This window comes from Pseudorasbora parva, chromosome 19 (assembly GCF_024679245.1).
Source record: "Pseudorasbora parva isolate DD20220531a chromosome 19, ASM2467924v1, whole genome shotgun sequence".
Classification (NCBI taxonomy): Eukaryota; Metazoa; Chordata; class Actinopteri; order Cypriniformes; family Gobionidae; genus Pseudorasbora; species Pseudorasbora parva.
The window spans coordinates 35199030-35224156 of record NC_090190.1 but is presented as its reverse complement, the minus strand read 5'-3'; the positions used below and the strand labels follow the sequence as shown (position 1 = coordinate 35224156).

The window sequence follows — 25127 nt, the reverse complement described above, 5'->3', positions numbered from 1 at the left end:
GGGCCATAATGACGACGGCTGAGTTGCGTTTGCGTGCTTCTAGTAAACACAGAAACTGGCGAACGGCGGCGGTCTTTCGAATCAGCTTTGACCACGACTCTGGAAGACTTGGACTTAAGCTTTTCTCTGAGAAAAGAACAAAAAACGGCACTGAAGTCATTCTTAAAAAGGGAAGATGTGTTCAGAGTTTTGCCGACCGGATATGGCGAATGTTTAATCTATCAACAAGCTCTGTTTCACCTTCGTTGCTCTGGTTGGTGGTAGTGCGATCCTATCGCGTGCAGAGGGAGTTTGAAAGACAACCGTTTATCCCGCCCCTCGGATTAAACCCCGTCAATGGTGAGTTTCCAGACCAAACATCTTGATGTGGGTCTGGCTTGTCAAGCTAAGGTTCAAGAGGAACCACAGGGATTTTCTGGTTTGGCTTAGCAACAAGTTCTAATAAACTTTGCCAGGTCTCTTTCTAATCCAGGCCAAAATAATTTATGCTGCAATCGATCATTATGTTTTCCTCATCCCCAAATGTTCAGCCACTCCATCATGAGCTATCCTGACCACAGATTGACATTAAAAATAGAGGATGAAAGATCCTCTGATACTCCTTTCTCCTGTGAGAAAGACTCCCCAGAAAAGACGTCAGATGTTTCTTAGATTCTGAGAATTGATACCCTACTTTTGTGACAAAAGCAGCAGATTACCTTACCTATCATATCTGATAAAAAATTCTGACTCACTGGGGCTACACTTGACACAGTGCATGATGTAATTATTGGAGGTGTCCACCGAATAAAAAATGACTTTTATTATAATCACTTGACACTATCAGAAAAAGAAACTGTGAGTCAGAAAAAAATCATCAGCAAACACAGTTGCATTCGCTGAGGTAAGGACCTTCTGCTCTGAGTTCCACATAGTTTGTTGTTCAAGTTTTTTGTAACCCCGGCATCATTGGCGATAAGCCTCGGGTACTAACTTGTATGCTCTCAAAATTACTGTTTTTATCTGCACTCTCTTCTTCATAAAGAATTGTAAACACTTCCAGAGCCTTCCCCATTAGAACACACTGTAGAAATAGGGTCCAGACTTTTTAGGGAGGAAGCAACTCTTTCAAAATGGGCAAAATACTTGTATACATCATGCTCACAAAATGGAGGAACCATCTTAATGTATTGACCAACATCAAAAGAAGACTGCACAACCTAAACGGATTTCAGCTTCAGCTTTCTTAACTTCCAATTCAAGTTCTAGCTTCCATCTCATACTGCTTCTGTTCACGTTTACTCTTACCTACTTAAACTTTGCACGCTCATGCTCCTGTTCAAACTTAAATCTTTAAATATAACATCCTTGGATTAAATGATAATTCAGTATTACCCATATTGACATGCCATTCCATACAGCCTAGTTAAATAATCCACTATAACGCAACTCTAGAAACACCAACAAGATCAAGGTGAATGAATAAGATAATAAAAGCCAGCTACTGGTTTTATCATTCAAATGAATCACAGCAGGTCTTACAGTCACTACTTCAATACAACAATTCCAATGTTTGAAAGTTGACAGAAAATCAGTGCCAATTCCTAATAGGAATTCATATAACCCTGAATAACCCATCAATGCTGTGCTAATATACTGGCAGTAAACAACAATTGGTCGTCCTCAATAGGTCTACAACAGCTGTGTCAAACTTATTCCCTAATCATCTATCACCTGCTATTGTCCCTTTTCATGTCAAGTTTTATATGTTAACAAGTCAACACAAACATCCATTTAATTCCCCATCTAAAATGGCATAACAGCACATAATACCCTCATGAACAAAACATGCTCTCTTCACGCACAAAACACGTTTACCAAGAGTGTGTACTAAGGTGGCCCAGTAATGCAGCCGTACTAATGCATGTAGGTGATTTTGAATTGATATTTCATGTCGTACAATGGTTACACATTTAAAACTGATCATAGTGTTTATATCTTTGTAAGACTGGCTAATCTATAGAACAATGGCAAGGAAACATTTGTTGTGTTGTGGCTTGATTTCGTTGTGTTGTGGCTTGTTTCCGTTGTGTTGTGGCTTGATTTCTTTGTGTTGTGGCTTGTTTCCGTTGTGTTGTGGCTTGTTTCTGTTGTGCTGTGGCTTGTTTCCGTTGTGTTGTGGCTTGTTTCCGTTGTGTTGTGGCTTGTTTCCGTTGTGTTGTGGCTTGATTTCGTTGTGTTGTGGCTTGTTTCCGTTGTGTTGTGGCTTGTTTCCGTTGTGCTGTGGCTTGTTTCCGTTGTGTTGTAACTTGTTGTGTTGTGGCTTGATTTTGTTGTGTTGTGGCTTGTTTCTGTTGTGTTTTGGCTTGATTTCGTTGTGTTGTGGCTTGTTTCTGTTGTGTTGTGGCTTGTTTCTGTTGTGTTGTGGCTTGATTTTGTTGTGTTGTGGCTTGTTTCTGTTGTGTTGTGGCTTGATTTTGATGTGTTGTGGCTTGTTTCTGTTGTGTTGTGGCGATTTCGTTGTGTTGTGGCTTGATTTCGTTGTGTTGTGGCTTGTTTCTGTTGTGGCGATTTCGTTGTGTTGTGGCTTGATTTCGTTGTGTTGTGGCTTGTTTCCGTTGTGTTGTGGCTTGTTTCCGTTGTGTTGTGGCTTGTTTCCGTTGTGTTGTGGCTTGTTTCTGTTGTGTCTTGTTTCTGTTGTGTTGTGGCTTGATTTTGTTGTGTTGTGGCTTGTTTCTGTTGTGTTGTGGCGATTTCGTTGTGTTGTGGCTTGATTTCGTTTTGTTGTGGCTTGTTTCCGTTGTGTTGTGCCGATTTCGTTGTGTTGTGGCTTGTTTCTGTTGTGGTGATTTTGTTGTGTTGTGGCTTGATTTTGTTGTGTTGTGGCTTGATTTCGTTGTGTTGTGGCTTGTTTCTGTTGTGTTGTGGCTTGTTTCCGTTGTGTTGTGGCTTGTTTCCGTTGTGTTGTGGCTTGTTTCTGTTGTGTTGTGGCTTGTTTCCGTTGTGTTGTGGCTTGTTTCCGTTGTGTTGTGGCTTGTTTCTGTTGTGTTGTGGCTTGATTTTGTTGTGTTGTGGCTTGTTTCTGTTGTGTTGTGGCTTGTTTCCGTTGTGTTGTGGCTTGTTTCTGTTGTGTTGTGGCTTGATTTTGTTGTGTTGTGGCTTGTTTCCGTTGTGTTGTGCCGATTTCGTTGTGTTGTGGCTTGTTTCTGTTGTGTTGTGGCTTGTTTCTGTTGTGGTGATTTTGTTGTGTTGTGGCTTGTTTCCGTTGTGTTGTGGCTTGTTTCCGTTGTGCCGTGGCTTGATTTCGTTGTGTTGTGTCTTGTTTTCGTTGTGTTGTGGCGATTTTGTTGTGGCGTGGCTTGATTTTGTTGTGTTGTGTCTTGTTTTCGTTGTGTTGTGGCGATTTTGTTGTGTTGTGGCTTGATTTTGTTGTGTTGTGGCTTGATTTTGTTGTGTTGTGGCTTGTTTCCGTTGTGTTGTGGCGATTTCGTTGAGGCGATTTCGTTGTGTTGTGGCTTGTTTCCATTGTGTTGTGGCTTGTATCCATTTTGTTGTGGTGATTTCGTTGTGTTGTGGCGATTCCGTTGTGTTGTGGCGATTTCATTGTGTTGTGGTTTAATTTAGTGGGCCACCCTAGTGTGCTGATGACTTTTTATTCTTTTATACTATCTTGCGTCATAGCCTATGATTCAATAACTGTCATCATCATACAGTCTATATACATGTCACACCCAAGTTCATTAGATCAATGTCATACAGTGTGGTTTGTAACGATCTTATAAGATTGCTGAAAACACACAGGCATATGTGTCTTTATACTGACCGATATCGGAGGGTTAAATACTAACTGAATGCACCTGTTGCCAGCAAGGGGGAGAACAGGCAGAACCCTAGTAGAGTAGAACATAAGAGAATGGTTTTCTGTTTACCCTAAAATGCTACCAAGAACCTCTAAAGAACCTCTTGTTGTATTTAACGCAATGTCCAACAAAAAGAGGTCAGTGCACATGAAAAAACAGACAAACACACTCAGTGAAATATAAGATTTAAGGAACAGCCAATCCCATCTCTCCATTAGCCGACACAGACAAGCCATTAGAAAACATCAATACCACGGCAGCCAGACAGCCCATGCGCCCTCCGACCTCTTGGCGAGGTCATGCGTGCTGGAAGACCACACCATCAACCCGAGGGGCGAGGGATTTGAGTTCCAGTGCTGGCGGGCAGGGAGAGTCAGCCAAATGCAAGGGGCGATGATTTGGTTACGGCCCTGATCTGTCCAGCACAGTCATGCCCCTGAGCAGTACACTTAACTACGACTGCTCTGGTGGTTTACGTCTGGCACTAAAACCAACTCATAGCCTAATCTGGCTTTTAATAACCTGCCTTGGAAGACCTTCAGGACATTCAGAAAAACACTTTCATTTAGCAGCTCTTCCATTTGAAACTAAAAGCCAACATAGTAATGATGATCCAGCTTTCACAGTTCAAAGAGATCAACATGTCTCCAAAATGAAAGCATTCACTAAATATATATATATATATATATATATATATATATATATATATATATATATATATATATATATATATATATATATATATATATATATATATATTATTATTACTTTAATTCAGAAAGGAGGGATTAAATTGATCAAATGTGACAGTCAAGATATTATAATGATACAAATGATTTCTGTTTCAAATAAATGTAAATGTATTGTTTAGTGCCATTTCATCAAAGAATCCTGAAAGAAACTGATAATAATAACAATACATGTTTTCTATTTATTTATTTTTTGAGCAGCCAATCATCAGCATATTAGAATATGACACTGAAGACTGGAGTAATGATGCTGAAAATTCAGCTTTGCATCATAAATTACATTTTAAAATATATTCAAATAGAAAAGTGTTACTTTAACTTCAAATAATACTTTACAATATTACTGTTTTTTCCCTAAAAAAATATAAAAAGTCTTATCAACCCTAAACTTTGCAATGATGAACTTTAACATCTGTTAGAATCTTGTACTTTTGTGACTCTAATTTTTGATGGGAGTCAAAAAAGGACAAGAAATGAGGCGAGATCAGGATATGCCACATGAGTTCTACATACAGCGTCAAGGTATGTGTGCTAAACGCTACGCCATGGCTTTTACGCCACATTGATTATTGATGTTAATGGACGATAACACTCTTGTCTTACCACAAGTCCATCTAAACTCCAGATGGCAGCAGTCAGTTCAACGTTCCCAACTCGACTTGATCTGTCACGGCAATACATTACATAAAAGTATGAGTGAAATAAAAAAACAGGGGCTGCTCTCTGCAGAGAGCCAATGGACATAACGGGAGGGGCACCAAAGTATAGCCACGCCCTCAACCTAATTAGGTTAAGCTCCACCCATTAGGTCCACACTGTCAGAAAAAACTTTACATTGCTGTAATTGGTACGGTAACCTAAGGTACAAAACCGGAAAGGTACTAATACACTTCTTAAAGTACTGATATGTACCTTTTAAGGTATTAATATGTACCATTTAGTGGTGAGTAAGGTACAAAGATGTACCTTTTCACTTTTGTCCCTTAGGGCAGTGGTTCTCAAACCTGTCCTGGGGACCCCCAACCAGTGCACATTTTGCATGTGTCCCTCATCTAACACACCTGATTCAAATCATCAGCTCATTAGTAGAGACTGCAAGACTTGAATTGGGTTTGTTTGATGAGGGAACATGCAAAATGTGCAATGGTGAGGGGTCCCTAGGACAGGTTTGAGAACCACTGCCTTAGGGTACCGCCCCAGTGACAGCACTGTACCTTTTTTCCTGAGAGTGCAGAGTTTGACGTTGGTCTACATTTGGCTCGGCAGAGAGCACAAGCTTCACTAAGCAGGTTTGGTGCAATGCGAGCCAACTTCAGTAACAAATATTTAGCCCATTTTATCTTTAATACAGAGTGCAAATAGTCGTGTGAAAAGGCTGGATTTAAAATAAGTCTCCCACTGGCATGTTTCAGTGGCTCATTAGTTCAGCATGAAGCGTTTGGTTGGTAATGTCTTAATTTCTGAAGACCCCACGAGGGGGTTGGAGGCAAGAGGACTAATAAAATCTCACATCCAGTGGGGGTGTTAACCATAATGAGCCCGAGCACAAAAGGGTGAATTTACCAAGACTGTGAAACGAATAAAACTTAAAGAACAGGAATAAAATAATTCAAATGAATATGACAAGGCGAAATGAAAAAGATAATATCAGAGAAATTGTGAATTATTTCACGCCCAGGGAACAGATGGCTGAGGTAATAGGTATTGGTTAAAAAGAGCTTTCATTCCTCTCGAGGCTCAAAGGGAAATTTGCAAAACTGCAGCGCCGAGATAAATGAACAACCCTCTTCCTATTAGAGGTAAAAAGATCTTGATGCAAGCTACAGGACTGAAGGGGGAGAAACTTTCCAATTAGAAAAATCTCACTTTTTTCTTCCCTGTTCTTTAGGAATAAAAGTAGTTCTGGCGAATTGTTTTGAAATTGTTTAGCATCCATACTTTTGTGCAATCCGTAGACCTATGATCATTCGTGAGACAAACAAAAAGCTCTGAGCAAATGGCCGCACGGAATAATTGAGGCCTATCAGTCCTCAGCGTGCCATTAAAAATAACACTCTACTGAGAGAAACAGCGGGGAAAAGTGTGTTAAAAGAGAAGCGCAGCGAGGAAGAGGGCAGGTCGACATTCCTCGAGAAATGGGTTTCTGAACAGGACTTATTTCAATAGCAGCTAGGCTTTTTCCTTGTTCGCTGGGAAACCGTGAAACACCCAAAGCGTCCCAAACAGCCGTTTTAAACAATCATCAGCTCTGCTATGTCTGCCATATATTTGACTTTGTTTACATATTCATACCTACAGGCTTCAGTCAGAGTCAAAGGCATATTTAAATGACATGAACAAAGAAGAAGAAAAAAATGATTTCACAAATTTCCATTGGACGTGACCTAAAATTTTAAATGGGACGGCACATCAAACAGACTGTACTTCCTTCAAAGATTTTTTTGAGTTTGTGTTAAATAAAATATGGTGTCTTCACTGACTGTATATATATGGGCTTCACAAGACTGAAATCACAGAAGTTTTTTAGCATTCAAACGTGGAAATAAATAGTATTTCACCTTTTTTAAATCCTTCATAATATATAATCACTAATCCAATATATATATGTAAATATAGATGTACACCAAGTGCTGTAATTAAAGCAAATCAGAACATAATTCTCACATTCATGGTAATCATTTCAACTTTTCACAGGTAATATCATTTTAGATCGCATTTTTCACATTTATAAGAAAATGTATTTAAAAATATCTTTACAAAAAGAAAATGTATACTCCATCTGTTTTAGTACTAAGATGAAAATATTTAAATTTCATGTTAATTGTTTCAACTTTTCAACATTGTTATGCTGTATTATTTTTTTTAAATAAAAATATCCAAAAATACAGTAGATTTCAATTAAGTAGTATTTTATATATTGATCATTTTAGTCATGTATCTTTATATTTATTACAAACAGTATTTATATTTTTCATTTAATATGATTTTTGTCATTCTTAAATTTATGTTAATTGTCTCATCTTTTCACAGTAGTTATGTTGGTAATATAATTTTTTATTAAAAAACGTAAAAATACGATTGATGCATTTTCAACATTTGACATTTTTAACATATTTAAATATTTTTTAGAACTAATTTTTTTATTTTATTTTATAAATGTGAAATTTTCTTAACAAAAAGTACATTTAGATATAGAAATTGTCTCAACTATTACCACTTGTTTTAATAATAAATAATTGAAAATAATTGCATGGTCAATATTGATATTTATAGCTGTGTATATTTATATGAAATAGATTTTTTTTTTAAGTTTACATTTTTTAACATATTTTAATATTTTCTAGAAATAATAATTGGTATTTTTATATAAATGTGAAATTTTCTTCACAAAAAGCTCATTTAGGTATAAACTTTTCACACTTGTTTTAATAAATGCCTGGTCAATATTGATATTCATAGCTGTGTATATTTATATTTTAAAAAGTATCACCCCCCCCTCCCCCCCAAAAAATCTGTTTGAAAGTTTTTGGTGTGTGTGTAGATAATCTTGGTGGTCTTATGCCTATCTGTTTGTAAATCACTGACGGTAAAGTTGGTGTGGCATGGCAGCAGTGGCCTGAAGGGATAAGTGACAGTCCTGTCAGCTGGCTGGAAACACTCTCCCACTGGCTCCAGGCCATTCCTATTGTTGAGCGCTGATTGGTCTCAGATTCTTGGACTCCACTGTATATATAAATGTCAAATCAAATGAAATGGCAAAAAGCCAATTTACCTGAATTCACCCCGTTGTGTATCTGTTCTCTACAGATAAAAGCACCTGGCAGATGGCCGAATGTGGCACTCCTTCAGGAATTCCAATTCCAGTTGTGTAATGTTATTAAATAATGACAATCATCTCAGCATGAGATCATCTTTTGGAAGATAACTCTATTTTGGAGGCTACAGCAGTCAGTGATGTACTATACCTTTCCCCAGGTCCTTATCAAACAGTAATACAGAGCTATTTTAAGGTCTCCAAAAACCTAGTCAGTGTTTTTCATAAAGTAAGCGACTGCAGAGTCGACCCCGCGCGGACTCTCGTCCTTGTGCAGGGAAGGAATGAGAGAGACTGGAGGTGGCGACAGAACAGTGGCAGAGCGTTGTCAAGACGACAGATGCGGTGCCTGAAGTGGGCCCTCAAGGCTGAGGGGAGGCTCGCTGTGTGTCGCGTCCTCAATGAGAACGAGGCCACAATGGACGGCAGGTTTGTCAAAAACCATTAGCAAGTCTAGGATAATGGGACAGGTGTGAGATTCCTGTGTGTACATCCTTGGTGGAGGATACCTCTGGAAACCCTCTGGCAGTTTGGCCAGGTATATATTTTTGTATACATATACCATTCGAAAGTTTGGGGTTAGTATGATTATTTACATTTTTTATTTTTTTTGTGGAAATAAATGAATACTTCTATTCAGCATTGTGTTGAATTGATCAAAATTGTCAATATTTTCCCCTTTCAAATAAAACAAAGAATCCTAAAAAATGCATAGGTTTCCACAAAATTAAATAACACAGCTTATTTTATATATATATATATATATATATATATATATATATATATATATATATATATATATATATATATATATATATATATATATATATATATATATACACTGTACAAAAATATTTAGAAAAAAAGTTACCTGGTAATTTTGAGTTAATACAATGAAAATGTTTAGAGATTCGACAACCTTTATTAAAAGATTATTAAAAGATTTTGTAAGCATATTGGGTAATTGTGTGTGTTTTATTTCTGATGACGCAGTGAAACATGCCAAATAGTGCTATTTTCATGATTTATCAATTTTTTTATGTGGTTCAAACTCAATAATATTTTGAGTTTCTATTTATTAAACAAATTTCCTTCATTGTATCAACTCAATTTTTTTATTTCAATAAACTCAAAATTTTAAGGCAACCTGGTTACTTACTTTTTTAAGTTAAACCAACAAAATTGAAGAGGGATTTTTTTTACAGTGTATATGTGTGTGTGTGTGTGTGTGTGTGTGTGTGTGTGTGTGTGTGTGTGTGTGTGTGTCATGAGTGTGTGCAAACTGCTTTTCCACAACCAAAAACACAAAAAGCATTTCATTTTTCAAATCTTAGATGTTTCGTAAGATCCTTCTATTATCTTTTGAAACCCACAATAACAATTAAAATATCAGTCAGCTTAAAGGGTTAGTTCACCCAAAAAGGAAAATTCTTATTAATAACTCACCATCATATCGTAGACCTCGTGATTCTTGATTCTTTGGCGATCCGAAACATAACAATTTGAAGCTTCAGGAAGAACGGTTTTGAAATCGGCCATCACTATATAAGTTGTAGTTTTGTTTTTTTGGGGCGTAAAAAACGATTCTTGTGTCTTAATAAAACGATTGTGGAGCCACTGTAGTGGCTTTGTAACGTCTTTAGTGCCTTTTATGGGTCTTGAGAGAAGAAATGACATTGGTGTCAATGAAGGCCTTTCTGAGCCGTCGGATTTCAACAAAAATATCTTCATTTGTGTTCCGAAGATGAACGGAGGTCTGACATGAGGGAGAGGAATTAAAGACAGAACATATTTTGGGGTGAACTAACCCTTTAATATTGACTTTTTATTGAGTGAAGCGGTCGCCTTGTCATTTCTGACTTATAACAAAAAGCAGAACAATGTCTAAAAGCTGATATGTGACAGGGTGTACAGAAAACAAGCTAAAAAAAAAGAGAGAACCAAAAACCCAGAAGTTTTTATTAGCAGTCGTCCTAAAAAAAACAAGTTTAAAGAAACAAAAGTGGATCCAGGCACTTGAGACAGAGCGTGACACTGATATTACACTGAGAACTATACACACTGTGGGGGAAAGTCATCAGCGACAGGAAATATCATACATAAAACTGACATTTGGATATTTGATGTAAATGTTTACAGCACACGTAGACATACTGAGACATACTGAGTGTCAGGATCCCAAAATGTACCCATTCTTCCTGCTGATGCTTCTCGTCTTAATGCCTTGTATCCACTTTTGTCTCCTTAAACACTTTTTTTGGGGGGGGGGGGGGGAGGGGGGGGGGGTCGACAGCTTATAAAAACTTCTGGGTTTTTGGTTATGTGTTTTTTAGCTTGTTTGCTGTACACCCTGTCACATATCAGCTTTAAGGCATTGTTCTTTTTGTTAAAAGTCAGAAATGACAAGGCGACCGCTTCACGCAATACGAAGCCAATGGAGTGTGTTGGATTGTTTTCGTATCATATTCATCTAATATGAGGTAAAAAAAATTAACACAAATACTGATCGGTTTCTTGCAGAGACTGATTGTTTCGTGTCTAAAGACATCAATGTGTCGCCACGAGCCACAGGGTTTAATATGGATTCGTATGTCTGTGTGTGTTTCACTCTCATAGAAATACACCCCATTGACATCCATTATATGAGCAACGGTTGGAGTTAAAAATCTTCATTTCTGTTCCACTGAAGAAACAAACACACCTACATCCTGGATGCCTTGGGGGTAAACGGATAAACATCACATTTTCATTCTTGTGTGCACTATCCATTTAAGAAAGGTCACCTTTTTTTCTGCAATTAAGCACTTATTATTCCATAAAATGTAGTTTTAATGTGTGTTAGATGAATGAATCATTAACTTTGAAACCAGTATGATTAACGTTATGACTTTTACAATTAAAGATTGGATTCAAAATACATCAAATCTCATAAATTACACTTGGAATATTGTTAAAATTGTAATTGCTTTTGATTTACCTGTGGAAACCTTTTAATAAAATCGCATATTGTATGTATGTATGTGTGTGTGTGTGTGTGTGTGTATGTATGTATGTATGTATGTATGTATGTATGTATGTATGTATGTATGTATGTATGTATGTATATATATATATATATATATATATATATATATATATATGTATGTATGTATGTATATATGTATGTATGTATATATGCATGCATGTATGTATGTATGCATGCATGTATGTATGTATGCATGTATGTAGAGAAAAATATGAATAGGTCAATATAACCCTTCTTATTAAATTATTATTGTATTAATATTATATCAATATATTATTGTGTTTCAGTAGTGACACATTTGGGGAGAGGAAAAATATCCCAAAACTTTCTGAAAATACAATATGAGAATTAACTGCACAGTTATTAGAAATGTGTACCCTGGATATTATACAATTTACATACATAAAAAATTGTGTAAAAATACAGAATGTATTTGAGCCAGTCCTGTAGAACGGCCCATATATATGTCCGTCTATAACTGGTTGTGGTTTTATGTATCTGAGTGATATGACGACAGGATTGAGTTAATATTGTTTGTGTAACTGCATTACAGTTTCACTGTCAATTTGACCTCTAATGGAGCACATCCCACCGCCGATCCCGCTGACAACATGTGACCCACTTTTTGGGATATGTGCTCGAGGAGTTTAGCAGCCCGTCATGCTATTCCTGCCGTACAAAAAAACCCCAACATCCTTCAAGGATTGAGTTTGGGCTGTCAAGACGGGGGTCAGAATGCAATTTCAGTTGGGGACTACAGTAGCTGTAAGCTGTGAATCATCATCCTTCATCCTCCTCAGCTCATTCGCAAACCACAAGACGCAGTAAACGTGAAGTCAACAAACGGATACGTCAGACGAAGCACTTAGAAATCCACCAGGTTTTAATTACAACCAGTATACAAAAATAATGTGACAGGACAAAACTGGGACTTGAAGTGTACACGGCTTTGTTTCCGCTCCAAATAAACACGGCACGCAAGTTTGAGTGTTTCTGTAAGTGTTAATCAGTGGAACATCTCTGTGCTGCCAAAGCACCATTTCCCCTAAAAGAGACTAAATATCTTGAAAACAATGAAAAAAACAACAACAAAAAAAAGCAGCAAGCCAAACGCAAAACAACCGAATGGCGTGGAGGTAATGCAGGGCTGCGTATCAATTAGTAATGTGTTTGCTAGTTCTCTAATTTATTTATAGTATTCACAAGTAGCGGATGAGAGGGAACAGGCCAGGAAAACACGTGTGGAATCGCAATTTTGTCTAATGGCTCCGAGTTGCTTTGAGACTAGAGGCAGATGCAAACTGGAGATGCCATAACCCATTTCTGATGTCAAAAATTAAGAGTAGTGGTTGCGGACAGGCTGCGTAATTGCATGCCAGAAACATTGGTTTTTAACCTGGCAGTGCTCTGCCCGCTGTGGCACCATTTTCAGAGAGGATTACTGCCCCGGCGCTTCCCACTTCATCTGGAGTCTTCCAGGGTTATAAAACCCCATGACCGGCGAGGAGCAGGGGAAACTAATATGAATCTTGATAATGTCTTTTACTAAACAGGATAATACTGGTGTATGTCAGCGTAATAGTTTCTTGCGCCGCTTTTAACTGCCGAGAATAAATCCTGGATGGACACAGTGTGTGCTTTGAGGGCGAATCTCACAAAAAAAAACATGCCTGGTTCATATTTCAGCCCAACATCAAAAGGCGATTTATAGGATTATTATGATTTTTAGCACTGTACCATTATTTTAATGAAAATTACGCACAAATTCTTTACCATAATCATTGAAATACTGGATTTAAAAAAAATTCTAAATATAAAATAAAAATAAATACAATACCACCGTTTACATCTTTAAACATGAGTTAATTTTGCAGTGATTTATTTTTTAATAAACATTTAAATGTTCTGATTAATAAACTGTAATAAAATTAAGATCATTAGTCAGGATAAAATAATGCACAAGATATTCAGCCCAGTATGAAAAGAAAAATATTATTTTGCTATTTATAGGACCATTATGATTTACCATAGTTTTCATAAAAATCATGCATACTTTCTTTAACATGTATAATATTTCTTCAAAATATTAAATAAAAATACTATTAATACATTTACATCTTACCTGACTTAATTCTGAAGTGATTTTTTGTTTGTATTTAATATTTTAAATAAATATTTTAAAAAATGTAAATAATATTGGGATTAAATAAAATGTAATAAAATTAATGAATTTCCTTGACTTTTAAGATTTCATATTTCAGCCCAATATAAAAAAAAAGAGGGGGGGGGGTATACTTTGCTATGCGTAGGGCCATTATTTTCATAAAAATGCATATAATCATTGAAATATTGAAAAATATAACATAAAAATAAATCACAGAATTAACTCAAATAAAATGTGAATTATTTGCCCCATTGAAACATTTTACTTGAGTTCATTTTGAAGTGTTATACTTTTATTTTATATTTTGAATAAACTATTTTTACATTTAAGCAACATTCAAATGAAATAAAACAAATGTAATACAATTAAGACGGTTACACATTTTGAAATGGTTCTTATATTTCCAGGAATGATTTCCTCTGAGTCACGGATGCCGTATGACCAGGACACGTGTGTGTGTGTGTGAGATCCACCCGCTACAGTCGAGTGAGTGCATGCGTGCTGACGTCTTGTCATGGTGAGAGGTGAGAGAGCAAAAAGTTGTCAGTGCAAAAAGTTTGTGTGCGGATGTCAATCTGTACTGTACTTTCAACACAGGCCGCGAGCCAGTTACTAACTAGTGTGCGTCGGGGAGGCTACATCTGCTGAACTCGCAGTATTCCCGCCTGTCGAAATCACCGGACTCAAGGCAGCTGAGGTTATTCTCGTCTACTCTGGGCTATGAAACTACTTCTGCTTATATTTGGTGTCGGCCATTACTGACCACTACATCTGTTATTTACAGTACCGATAAATAACACGCTCCTCTCGCTGGATTTCTTGATGATAAATACATACATATACAGTATATATATATCTCACACACAGGACACGTCACGTCATAATACACACCATCAAAACCTCACAGGATAACACTGGTTTTCCATCCATAGTATATAACAAACTAAACAGATAAACAAAAAGAAGAGAGTATAGATCGTTCTCACAAGTATCAACAGATTTGTTGTAGTACAGCAGTTACGTGATGTGATATGAAACTGTGGACAGTTGTAGTTTTTACACAAAAGAAACAGGAAGTCTGATGCCAGGCAACAGCGCTCGGTCCATAGTGTCACAACCTGACAACACGACACAACATTCAGAGCGAATGAATAACACGTTTAAACCAGCTCGGGATGACATCCACAGCTGATGAGTTAATAATGACTTGCACCATAATGTGGAGCAATTAAGGATCATCACGTGGGGGCAATTTGCCGTTGCTCAGGCAGTCTTGTTTTTCTTCTTTCCTTAATATTGTTGATTGATTGCAGTCTTTAAGTCTGGCATTCGTTTACAATATATAGGGATTTCAACATCGCATGAATTGTGGCAAGCCTCCAACCCTAAAAACACATCCCAGAAGGCACTTACATCAACTTATCAAAACATACTTTTTTGTTTTATTATTAAATTGAGAACACGTGGATAGATGATGGTATCTTTCATCTCCAAACGATAACCAGGCGAAGTCCAGGTCATATTTCACTTCAAAATCAAACAGCAACACAATTTAGTTCGTGGTTACATAAATATATGGTGTCTGTTTTGCATTATGCCATTATATTCTTGACAATCTAACCAATGCTTTCATAAATCATCATAATATTTAATTAATTTTTAATAAAAATTGTAATGAAGTTTAATATATTGTCAAACCAGCAAAATATTCAGACACCAGGATAGCAAAATAAAGTAACCTGTGACATAGTATGCCCAAAAAGTATTCATACATTGGACTACCGGTAAAATTGATAAACATTTGGGCCCAAAATTATTCAGACACTGTGACCTGACCACGTTCATCAGTGTTTTTTCTTTAATTGCTAATGTGACCTTTTACACCACAGACTGAACTAAATGAAGCTTTGCTTGGTCAGCGATTGACCGAAATTGTACTTGAATTGAACAGCAGATTGCTTGATTGAAATCAATTACATACCTTTCTATCAAAGTAATCTGACATTATCGAGATGAATGGTCTGACACAGTTTAACTCTGAGTTTTTGTCATATTTTATTAACGTTTTCTAAACTATAGCGAATAAACATATCTTACAATAGAGATAATGTGAGAAAATGTTGAAGGTGTCTGAATTAATGTTGGTTTGACTGTGTGTGTGTGTGTGTCTGTGTATAAATGCTGTCAAATCGATTAATCATCATTAATCGCATCAAACATATGTTTGTTTATACAATATATGTGTGTATATATATTACATTTACATATACAGTATATTATATAAGTGTGTGTGTGTATACGTGTACAAATACAAACATACATTATATATACACATATATTATATAAACACATCTTTTATGTTAGATGCGATTAATCACTTTGACAGCCTGATTCTTTACATTTAGATCAGTATAAAAAGCATATATGTGACTTAATTTTCTTTATGTCAAATAAAGTTACTTAATTATTTCTTTAGATTCTGCAGTAAAATGTGACCCAGACATATTCTTGACCTATTTTGTGATATTCACCCAATTATTTCAATAATCAACCATTATGTTGCCTTGGGATTGTGCAAATGAGAACATGGCATCACATCTTAACCCTTAATACGATTATTCTATAGTAACATTCAGAAAAGTTCAACCAAAGGTTCTATTAAAACACGAATACTAAGAGTTGTGAAAACATGATTTGGCAACATTGCTCTTTTAGTATTCTCAAGTCTCAAATAGCATTTTAAAGTCAAATGTTCACAACAGTCGTCTCAGCACAGTAACTCACAAGACATCACAGGCCTCTCTGAATGCATGAATCCGCCCGACATCGACTCCAATTTCATAACTAAACGGGTAAAGTTAATACCTTTACTATTGCAAACAACACAACATTGACTGACGCATTAAGCTCCCCGTTTTCTCTCTCTCTGCATCTTCTTTTTTTCCGTCGGAAAAATTTCAAGGCCTGAGAAGCTCTCAGAAAAGTAGCTTTCCCATCCTTATTTTTCAGTGCAGTGATGCAACTTGAGGAGCTTTAGGGAGGGAAAAAAAATTAACAACCTTGCAAGTCTGCAGCGTGGGTGAACACTGTAGGCTAGAGTAACTGCTGTCTTTACAGTCACTGGGTCCAGATAGTATAATCTCCAAATTACTCATGCTATATCTGCTTTGCTGGATGCAGAGTTCTTTCTGGGTAGCGTCGCATTGGTGAGTGTGTTGCTTCTTTGTCATTATCGCTCTAACCTCCCTCCACCGAAGTCTCAGTGCTGTGAAACCAAGGATGAATGAGTCACGGCTCAAGTAATTCAAAGCACCGCCAAAGCATACATACAAGCTGCTTGATATTATGCAAAACGCATTCGCCGACACCGGGAGACAAATTAATCCACATCTGGATGCACACTGTTACGGTTGCACACATACAGTTGACAAAATGTCTTCTTTTGTCATTTAAAAAAAAAGTCGGCTTACGCGTGAGGCATCAAAACAAACCACCGGGCCGCTCTAGAGGGATGCGGTAAAGTGAGTGGCCTAATCTCGCTGCTGAACATACGGTGAGAGCGCCTTGTCCCTTGACCTTTTTTCGCAGCTGGCAGCTTTTCAAGACCGTGGACTCCGCTGAACCTAGCAACATATGCCGCCTGGCTTAACGGACCATGCTGGGGTCCGTCCGCGCTTCGCTGTCCAAATAATCCCACGCTCAAAGGCACATCAGTTGCGTTTCTCTCAAGGCCCCGCCTTTCCCACAGATCTACGATGTGCATTAATCTACTTAATCTGTTGTAGCCAAGTTCACAGGCAAAACAACAGAGTCCAAGCCTATTTCCTCCAGGAAGGATTCGTGCTAACGCGAGAAGCTGTGGGCGTTCCGTGCGCTCCTGTCTGCAGTTCTATGGTTTTGATATAACTGGATTAATCAGAGTGGGAAAAAACATGCATCAGCCCAAAACACATGGCTAATGCACAACACTCTCTGAATTAAACATGGCCCGAAACAAACTGCAGAGGCTGACAGGAGAGTACGAAGAGGAAAAAAAAAAACACTATTACGCCTGGAACTCCTTGAGTGATTCAGAAAACTCCTTTAGCGTAACAAGACATCCGATTAAAGAGGGAGAGCAACATTTGTGGGGGGGAAGTAAAAGCGTTCACTGCTGGAGTTGATCGGCGGCACAGATGAATGACCCAGATGCTGGAGCGAACGTTGCGTTGTCTGTTTTCTGTTTCGCTAGGAAAACATCCAGCTGTTCTCGAAGATGACATTCCCAGCATTTGATAAAAGAAGCTGTATAAAACATGGTGAGAGCGGCCTTAGCTTCTGGGTCACAGCTTGCTGAGCCACTGTCGCAACGTAGCATTGACAACCCTGTATGGGCAATCACAAGGCTTTCTGTTCCCTTCAAAGGGCCTACTTGAGTATTGTGCTCATGGGAGTGAAAGAACCACAGAAGGATGGATTCCGACTAGAACGGGCGTTGACAACAGGTTACAGTTACACGACAATCAAATCACTTATGATATCTCTTATTTTGCATTCAAAGTACGCATCGCGAGTGGAGCAAAAGGAATGTTTTCTACTTGATAATGGGTCTTTTCATCCACAGATGTGACATTAACCATTCTGCTTCCACTCCTCCGATGGCAAGTTTCCGTCTTTGTTTCAAAAGGTCAAGTAAATATCAGTCAGGTGTATTATCTGCTTCCTCTAGACATAGATGGCAGTCCGGGAGATGATTGACCCGTCTCGTTGAGACTCCATGTCGTCGTCCAGGTAAGGGGCGCACTCGTCCTCGTGCCGGTGGATTTGGTAGCTGGGCGGCAGTCCGCTGAAACGGTCGTATCTTTCGTCCTCTTCCTCTTCCTCCAAGCTGTCGTTCAGGGCGTCGAACTTCCTGCGCTCCGCTTCATTCAGCTCGCCGCTCAGCAGGATGTCGTGGGCGGTCGGCGTGCTGGCGGTCATGTGAGGGAACTCGTTGCATTTCTCCGTCAGGGCTCCCGGCTCACTTTCGCGGTACGTGTAGATCGGGCCGTTGTTGTTGGCTCCTGTGCCGTTCTTACTGGCCTTCTTTCCTCCGAAAAGCCGGGTTTTGTTGCCGTAAGCGCCCTGCTCGCCGTCGCCCGGGTATCCATGCTGCTGTCGACGACTTCGCATCACTAACACGGTGACCAGCGCGCCGACCAAAACGAGGGCCAAGAAGCTGCCCAGGATGGCTCCGGCCACCACGCCTGCACTGGACGGGTCTTCAGTCGACTCTGCAGAGGAGGGGAGGGGCACATGTGAGGAAGTTGCTGCTTGGTGGTGGGAGCTATTCTTCACCATACATGGTGTACGATTTGGTTCAGTTTAGACTGTGAAATGGTTTTTGGCTGCCCCCAGTTCCCAGCTACAAGTCCTATGGTGTGAGCCAATTTTGCCGGATCCGCTCTCGGTTCTCGAGTCAAGAAAACAACCCACAAATGTCCGTTCCTTCTACGCTCGGGAGCTGACCGGGTGAAATTACACTACACGCATAGAGAGTAAGAAAGAGGAACACACAGATGGAGAAGGGATGTAAAGATTATGTCAGTATAGTCATGCAAAGAGGAAAAATCCTAACTTATGCTGGAAACGCAGACTTCCAGCTAACATCAGCTAGTTGGTCAGTCTGTGCATTCCCACCAACTTCCCGATAATGTGTCCAACTCACAAACACTAAAGGAACACCTGCTTCAGGAAGGATTAGCCCCATTTCATGCTGCAACCCACAGGGCCTGCATGGAATGTGCTGCTGAGGTAGTCTGGACAGAAAGTGATTTTATATATATATATATATATATATATATATATATATATATATATATATATATATATATATATATATATGCACAAACACACACACACACACGCAAGTGGTGAAGTCAAGAGTAATTATATTTACAGTCTGATTTAATCAAAAATTGTCTGACTGGGCCTGTCTATGCAACTTCTAGAACAGTAATAGTGCTTTCCAAGTCCACTGCATTGATTTTGGTTACATTACTGTATTACACAAGTCAATATATTACAAACTCTGCTCATATAGCTAACCTTATAAAAATGCAAAGCAACAGAACTAGGAAAAAGTGCACGAGTTTGAGGTTTTGTAAGAAGTTAAAATGGATTAAAAGTATACCAAGCTCACAAATATAAAAACAGCTAGATTCTGGAAAAATAAGTGATGGTTGTAAGGGCGAAGCTTTTTGCTACAATGCTAAGGTTTTATAGGTTCCAAGGTATTGCTAAGTGGTCCCTTAAATTACTCTTAAATACAAGAGCACACTTTCCTCAGCAAGACGCTCAATTTAAGTGCCACTGAACATCTACAGGGTAGCTCTATACCAGTGCAAGAGTTTCAATCATTCAAAAAGACTCACAAACTTAAGAATTATTATTCTGAATCAATTGAAATATTTATTGATCGAGGCGTATAGTTGCAAAGTGTATGTGTTGCTAGGAGACTCTCAATTATCCCACTGTGGATTCATTTAGAACTAGCGAAACAACAATAGTTGCAAATGCAAATGACTCAATATTAACTTACTGTTTATTGTTGAATAAAATTGGTCTGAATAGAATTATGAGGGTCAGAAAAACAGTGACCCTAGCCTAAGCAAACACCACAACTGAAGCCTTCTGTTTTGTTTAATTCAAAGGCCACATAGCATGCAAACTTCTCAAAACGTATGCCTGGCTCTCGGTCAAGCAATCACCAATTCCAACCTCCTGCAATTTCCCCCGTTACCATGACAATTTAAGTCATTATGGATTCAGCCTACTAGAAACAAGTCAAGAGGCTTTTTTTCCCAAAAATCATGCAGTTTCTGCTCATGTTCGCTTTCGCACTACGGCCTCCAGAACTACTGAAAAGCGTTTCATAAAAAGACTGAATAGTAGACTACTGATGAAAATATATGTGCAAACATGTACACGTACATTAAATTTCTTCCCACACAATTTGGATACGACTTAATATTCCTGCAATATAACAAGCATACAGTCGCTCCCTCTCCCACACACTTTTTTTTCCCCTTTTCCTTCACTCCTCTGCTGGTTTGTTTTATCCTGGGAGATAGAGAGGTGCTAAAAGAGCTCTTTCTTAGGATACCCTGTTCCATTTCGCCGTGCCTCTCAGTCCACTGCCATTAAAGTCTCTTCAAGCTCCGCTTCTACTGAAAACAGGCTCGTGTGTGAGACTAAGACTCACACATACACACACATACACACAACTACACAACCGGCTAACATCCCCAATCTCTCTTAACCTTACTCTCCTGTCGCTATCTCTGCCAGATGCCACAGCTCAGGATCCATTATTCATTGGCCTGGCAGACAGTATCCGTGAACCCTACGGTTGCCATCTAGCTCTGAGACCGAGACAAAAGACAAAGGTGGGTTGCGGAGAGATACAGCTTCCCTTCACCGTGATTCTGAGTACAACCGAACAACTGACTTGTTACCTCTTGACTGTTCTTGTTCAAAAGGAAGGGGAAAAAAAGAGCAATACTCTTGGGACGTTTTCAATTTTAACGACCGTACATTTTTAATAGGCCGCTGTGTGAGGGCTTAACCTTTTCTTGGTTATATTTAAGATATTGTTATGCAAATGATGGCACTTGGCCAACAGGAAAGTCTCACAGTATTGATCTACTCCGGGGCTAATAAAACATTGAGCCGCCAAATATACTAACTCTTTATGAGTGTTATTGAAAAAACACTGAGTTCCTACACATTGAGAGCGAACCTTAGAGAGTTGTGGAAGCTGTTAAAGGTCATTATTGTCTAAGAATGTTGATGGGCTTGAGAACAAAGCACCTCTTCAGCCCTCATGACCTTTAACTTGTCCGCTACGCTCCTCAAGTACCATAACTACAGCGCATTATTATTCTGCCGCACTCTGTTAATGGCATGCTACAAAACCGTTCGACATTAAAGTCAGTTTTCCTGTATGCATACATAGCTGGAATCTGTTGCTTGGTTGCACACATACTGATGCTAATAATGTGAGAGAGCTAAAAAAAAAAAAAATATGATGACAAATTCTGAAGGACTTTATTAACACATATATAGAGTGGAAAAGCACCTGTTCACTCAATTTTTTTGAGCTGTGACAGTATTTTTAATTCATTTTTCTCATAGGGATTTTCAAAAAAATCTTCAATAAAGGATTTTACAACATGTACCAAACCAGCCAGTAACAGGGTGAATTACAATATTAAAAAAAATTTGATTTGAACAAAAAAATTGAAATGGAAAATAGGACAAAAAGACAAAGGTACAAGACTGTGTGCAGAACAGCTTTAATGAAGGAGATAACTATAATACCCATGAAGCATTGTAATCAAATAAATGCAGACCTTGATTTAAAGATGTTGATTATGAAAGGAATAATTGATGACGGGCCGTTGATTTATTAGAAAAAATAATGCACACCCAAGGTGGTAATGCGGTCACAACGTGAGGCAGGGTCTGTGCATCTCTACAGTGTTCGACAGCGGCGTCTACTAATATGAAACTGTAAGAACAGCGCTCGCAAGTGAGAAATGTCATGTAGCTTTTAAGTTGCTAAGCTATTTTACGGATAAAATCATCAGAGCCACGCTGACAGCGCAATTCTGTGTAAGTATGTGTTCATAACCTACTGTGTGTGTTTGTGTCTGAGTGGAAGAGCAGAGAGTGTGGGAGAAAGTATGTATCTGTTGCTTATATATATACAGTACAGGCCAAATGTTTGGACACATTACTATTTGTAATGTTTTTGAAAGCGGTTTCTTCTGCTCATCAAGCCTGCATTTATTTGATCAAAAATACAGCTGAAATTTCCGGATTGTTACTCCAGTCTTCAGTGTCACATGATCCTTCAGAAATCATTCTGATATGAGGATTTATTATGAGTGTTGGAAACAGTTCTGCTGCCTAATATATTTGATGAATAAAAGGTTCAAAAGAACTGCATTTATTCAAAATAAAAACTTATATTATATTATTTTCAAATAATATATATCTCCTTTACTATAAATTTGTATCAATTTAACACATCCTTGCTGAAAAAAACTATTTTATTTCAAAAAAAGAAAGAAACAAATGACTGACCCCAAATTACTGAGTAGTGTATATTGTTGTTACAAAAGATTTCTATTTTTAAAACATTTGCTTCCCCCCCCCCCTTTTTTATTCATCAAAGTATTATAAAAAATGAAAAAATATTAGGCAGCAGAACTGTTTCCAACTTTGAAAATGAATCCTCATAATTAAATGATTTCTGAAGGATCATATGACACTGAAGACTGGAGGAATGATCCTGAAAATTTTTGCATCACAAAAATAAATGATCATTTAATGTCAATGATCGAATGACAATGAAAAATGTCATAAACCTTGCCATAGTTAAATAACAAGAGTTCAGTATATGGACATCACATTCTGTGAGTCTCAAACACCATTGCCTCCTCCTTCATATGTAAATCTGTTTGTGAAAAACACTACGAAAAACAGGCTATTTTTAACATAACGGCAACTGTGACGAAATCGCTGAGATCCTTAATATGTACGCCCCCAAAATTTGCATGTCATCCCATGTTCATTTTCAGGTGGAACTGCAGCCGCCAGGAGTTCAGCAGATAAACAAGCGTCACGCAACGATAGCGAAAACGGCAGATCATCACAGAGGTCATGTTCCAGGCTGTGCAGGACTTTTCATAGCCTTCCCACAGATAAACAATGACAACAGTCATGGTTGATGTTTATTTACAATCGGCTACCGCAACAATTTAATTCAAAGTTGTTCGTTTGCTTGGCCCATTTCACCACGGAGAGTTTTTCTAACCTGGGGCCATATAGCAGGATTCGCTCAGTGTCTGTCTGATACTGAAGAAAGGGCCGATTCCAACCGTATTCCTGCAAGCAGTTAGTAGTGATTTTATCCACTTATTAACTGTTGAACCCATTTCGGTTTAAATTGAAAGTTTCTTAGTAAGACAACATTACAATAATATCCCCTGTATTGTCTAGATTCAACGCAAGATGCTAAAGTAACAATTGGAAACTCCAAGTAGCTCACACAACAGTCAAACTATAACATTACTGTACAAACAAGTAATGGGTATTTACGCGCTACCCAGTTCGTGATTCAAAGTTAAGAAGCTATCATTGTAAAATCATTGCCATGATGGATGGTATGTGTTAGCTGTCATTGAGCAGCAGTGGAGTGAAACAGCCAATCAGAGCAGAACTCTGCATTAATATTCATGACCCTTCCAAATAAGGCAAAAACAGAGCATTACATCCTAGGGACAATTTATAGGGTTGTAAATGGACCTGTAAAACTGTATTTTACAGTTTTAAAAATTTTGACAATTTTTGACCTTAAATAAGCCACATACCCTCTATATAGATATCAGAGAACAATTTAACATATTGTTTCAAATCATTCTAGGGCACCTTTAAAGTATAATAAATTGAAAACCAATTATTTTAAATTGTAATAATATATCACAATATTGAAAACCATTCTGTATTTTTGATCAAATAAATGCAGGCTTGATGAGCAGAAGAAACTTCTTTCAAAAACATTACAGATAGTAATGTGTACATTTGGCCTGTACTGTATATACATGTCTATATATATATATATATATATATATATATATATACACACACACACACACACACACACACACACACACACACACACACACAAAGTTGTTTTAGAGACAGACTTCAGTACGTACAGTAATTCATGGTGCTTTATGAAAGCGGGCGTTCACTATAGAGATCTTTTGCTGTGATTTGCTCACTGTGATTGATGGAATTATCTTTACAGAATCGTGGGTAATGTAGTTTTTCCACCAGGAATCACACGGTTATGCGATTCTATAAAAAATAGGTTGCACTGATACAAACTGATGGCTCCAACTAAAGCATATGCCATGAATTTACAAACTTGGAGCTCACAGTTTAACTGTCTATATAAAGGTTTCATCATTAGAAACCAATCAGAAAATTAACTGACGGAACCTGACTGTTGCACTCTTTGAATGTTGGACAGTATATGCATCTGCAAGTTCTCCAAATGATGCATCATCAGTTTCCCGGAATAATTAATAAACTAATGCTTATTTCAACAACAAGATGGCTCTTTTCTTAAGGCACAAGTATACGCTAAGTGTGATTAGACCATTCAGGGTAGTGATTTCTGTCATTATTCATGTTTTTCTAACTTATAGGTTGTAGGTAGAAACTACTTGACACTCTACAAACTGAGCTCAGCAGAGCTCTATACCGAGAATCCACAAATGCGTCCACTTTCCACTCAACTATAAATGGTTCCCATTTATAAAATAACACAACAACTACCCCAGGTAGAACTACAACTGCTATGGAAGCAATCAATCACACAACTACAGCCTACCCAAAGCGATCTGCACATGCACCGCATGAGTGCGATCATTACATTCTAATTTATTTGAGCTAAAATACACAGATTTTTGGCAGTATAAAAAGGAAAGGGATGATGGATGGA

General features: G+C 37.9%; 1 protein-coding gene across 3 annotated transcripts in view; it reads right to left on the bottom strand.

Moving 5' to 3' along the window:
• The window catches only part of pvrl2l (PVR cell adhesion molecule related 2 like), a 197728-nt gene that overhangs the window by 72878 nt on the left and 99723 nt on the right, over nt 1–25127 (bottom strand). For 2 of the 3 annotated variants that reach the window (XM_067426582.1, XM_067426585.1), the window contains exon 7: nt 12290–18843. The exons of the other annotated variant lie outside the window; for it this stretch is intronic. In XM_067426582.1, the coding sequence (XP_067282683.1) occupies nt 18296–18843 (548 nt within the window). In that variant the 3' untranslated portion in view covers nt 12290–18295. Of the gene's footprint in view, nt 1–12289; nt 18844–25127 lie in introns of those variants that run through there. 3 annotated transcript variants of the gene reach the window in all.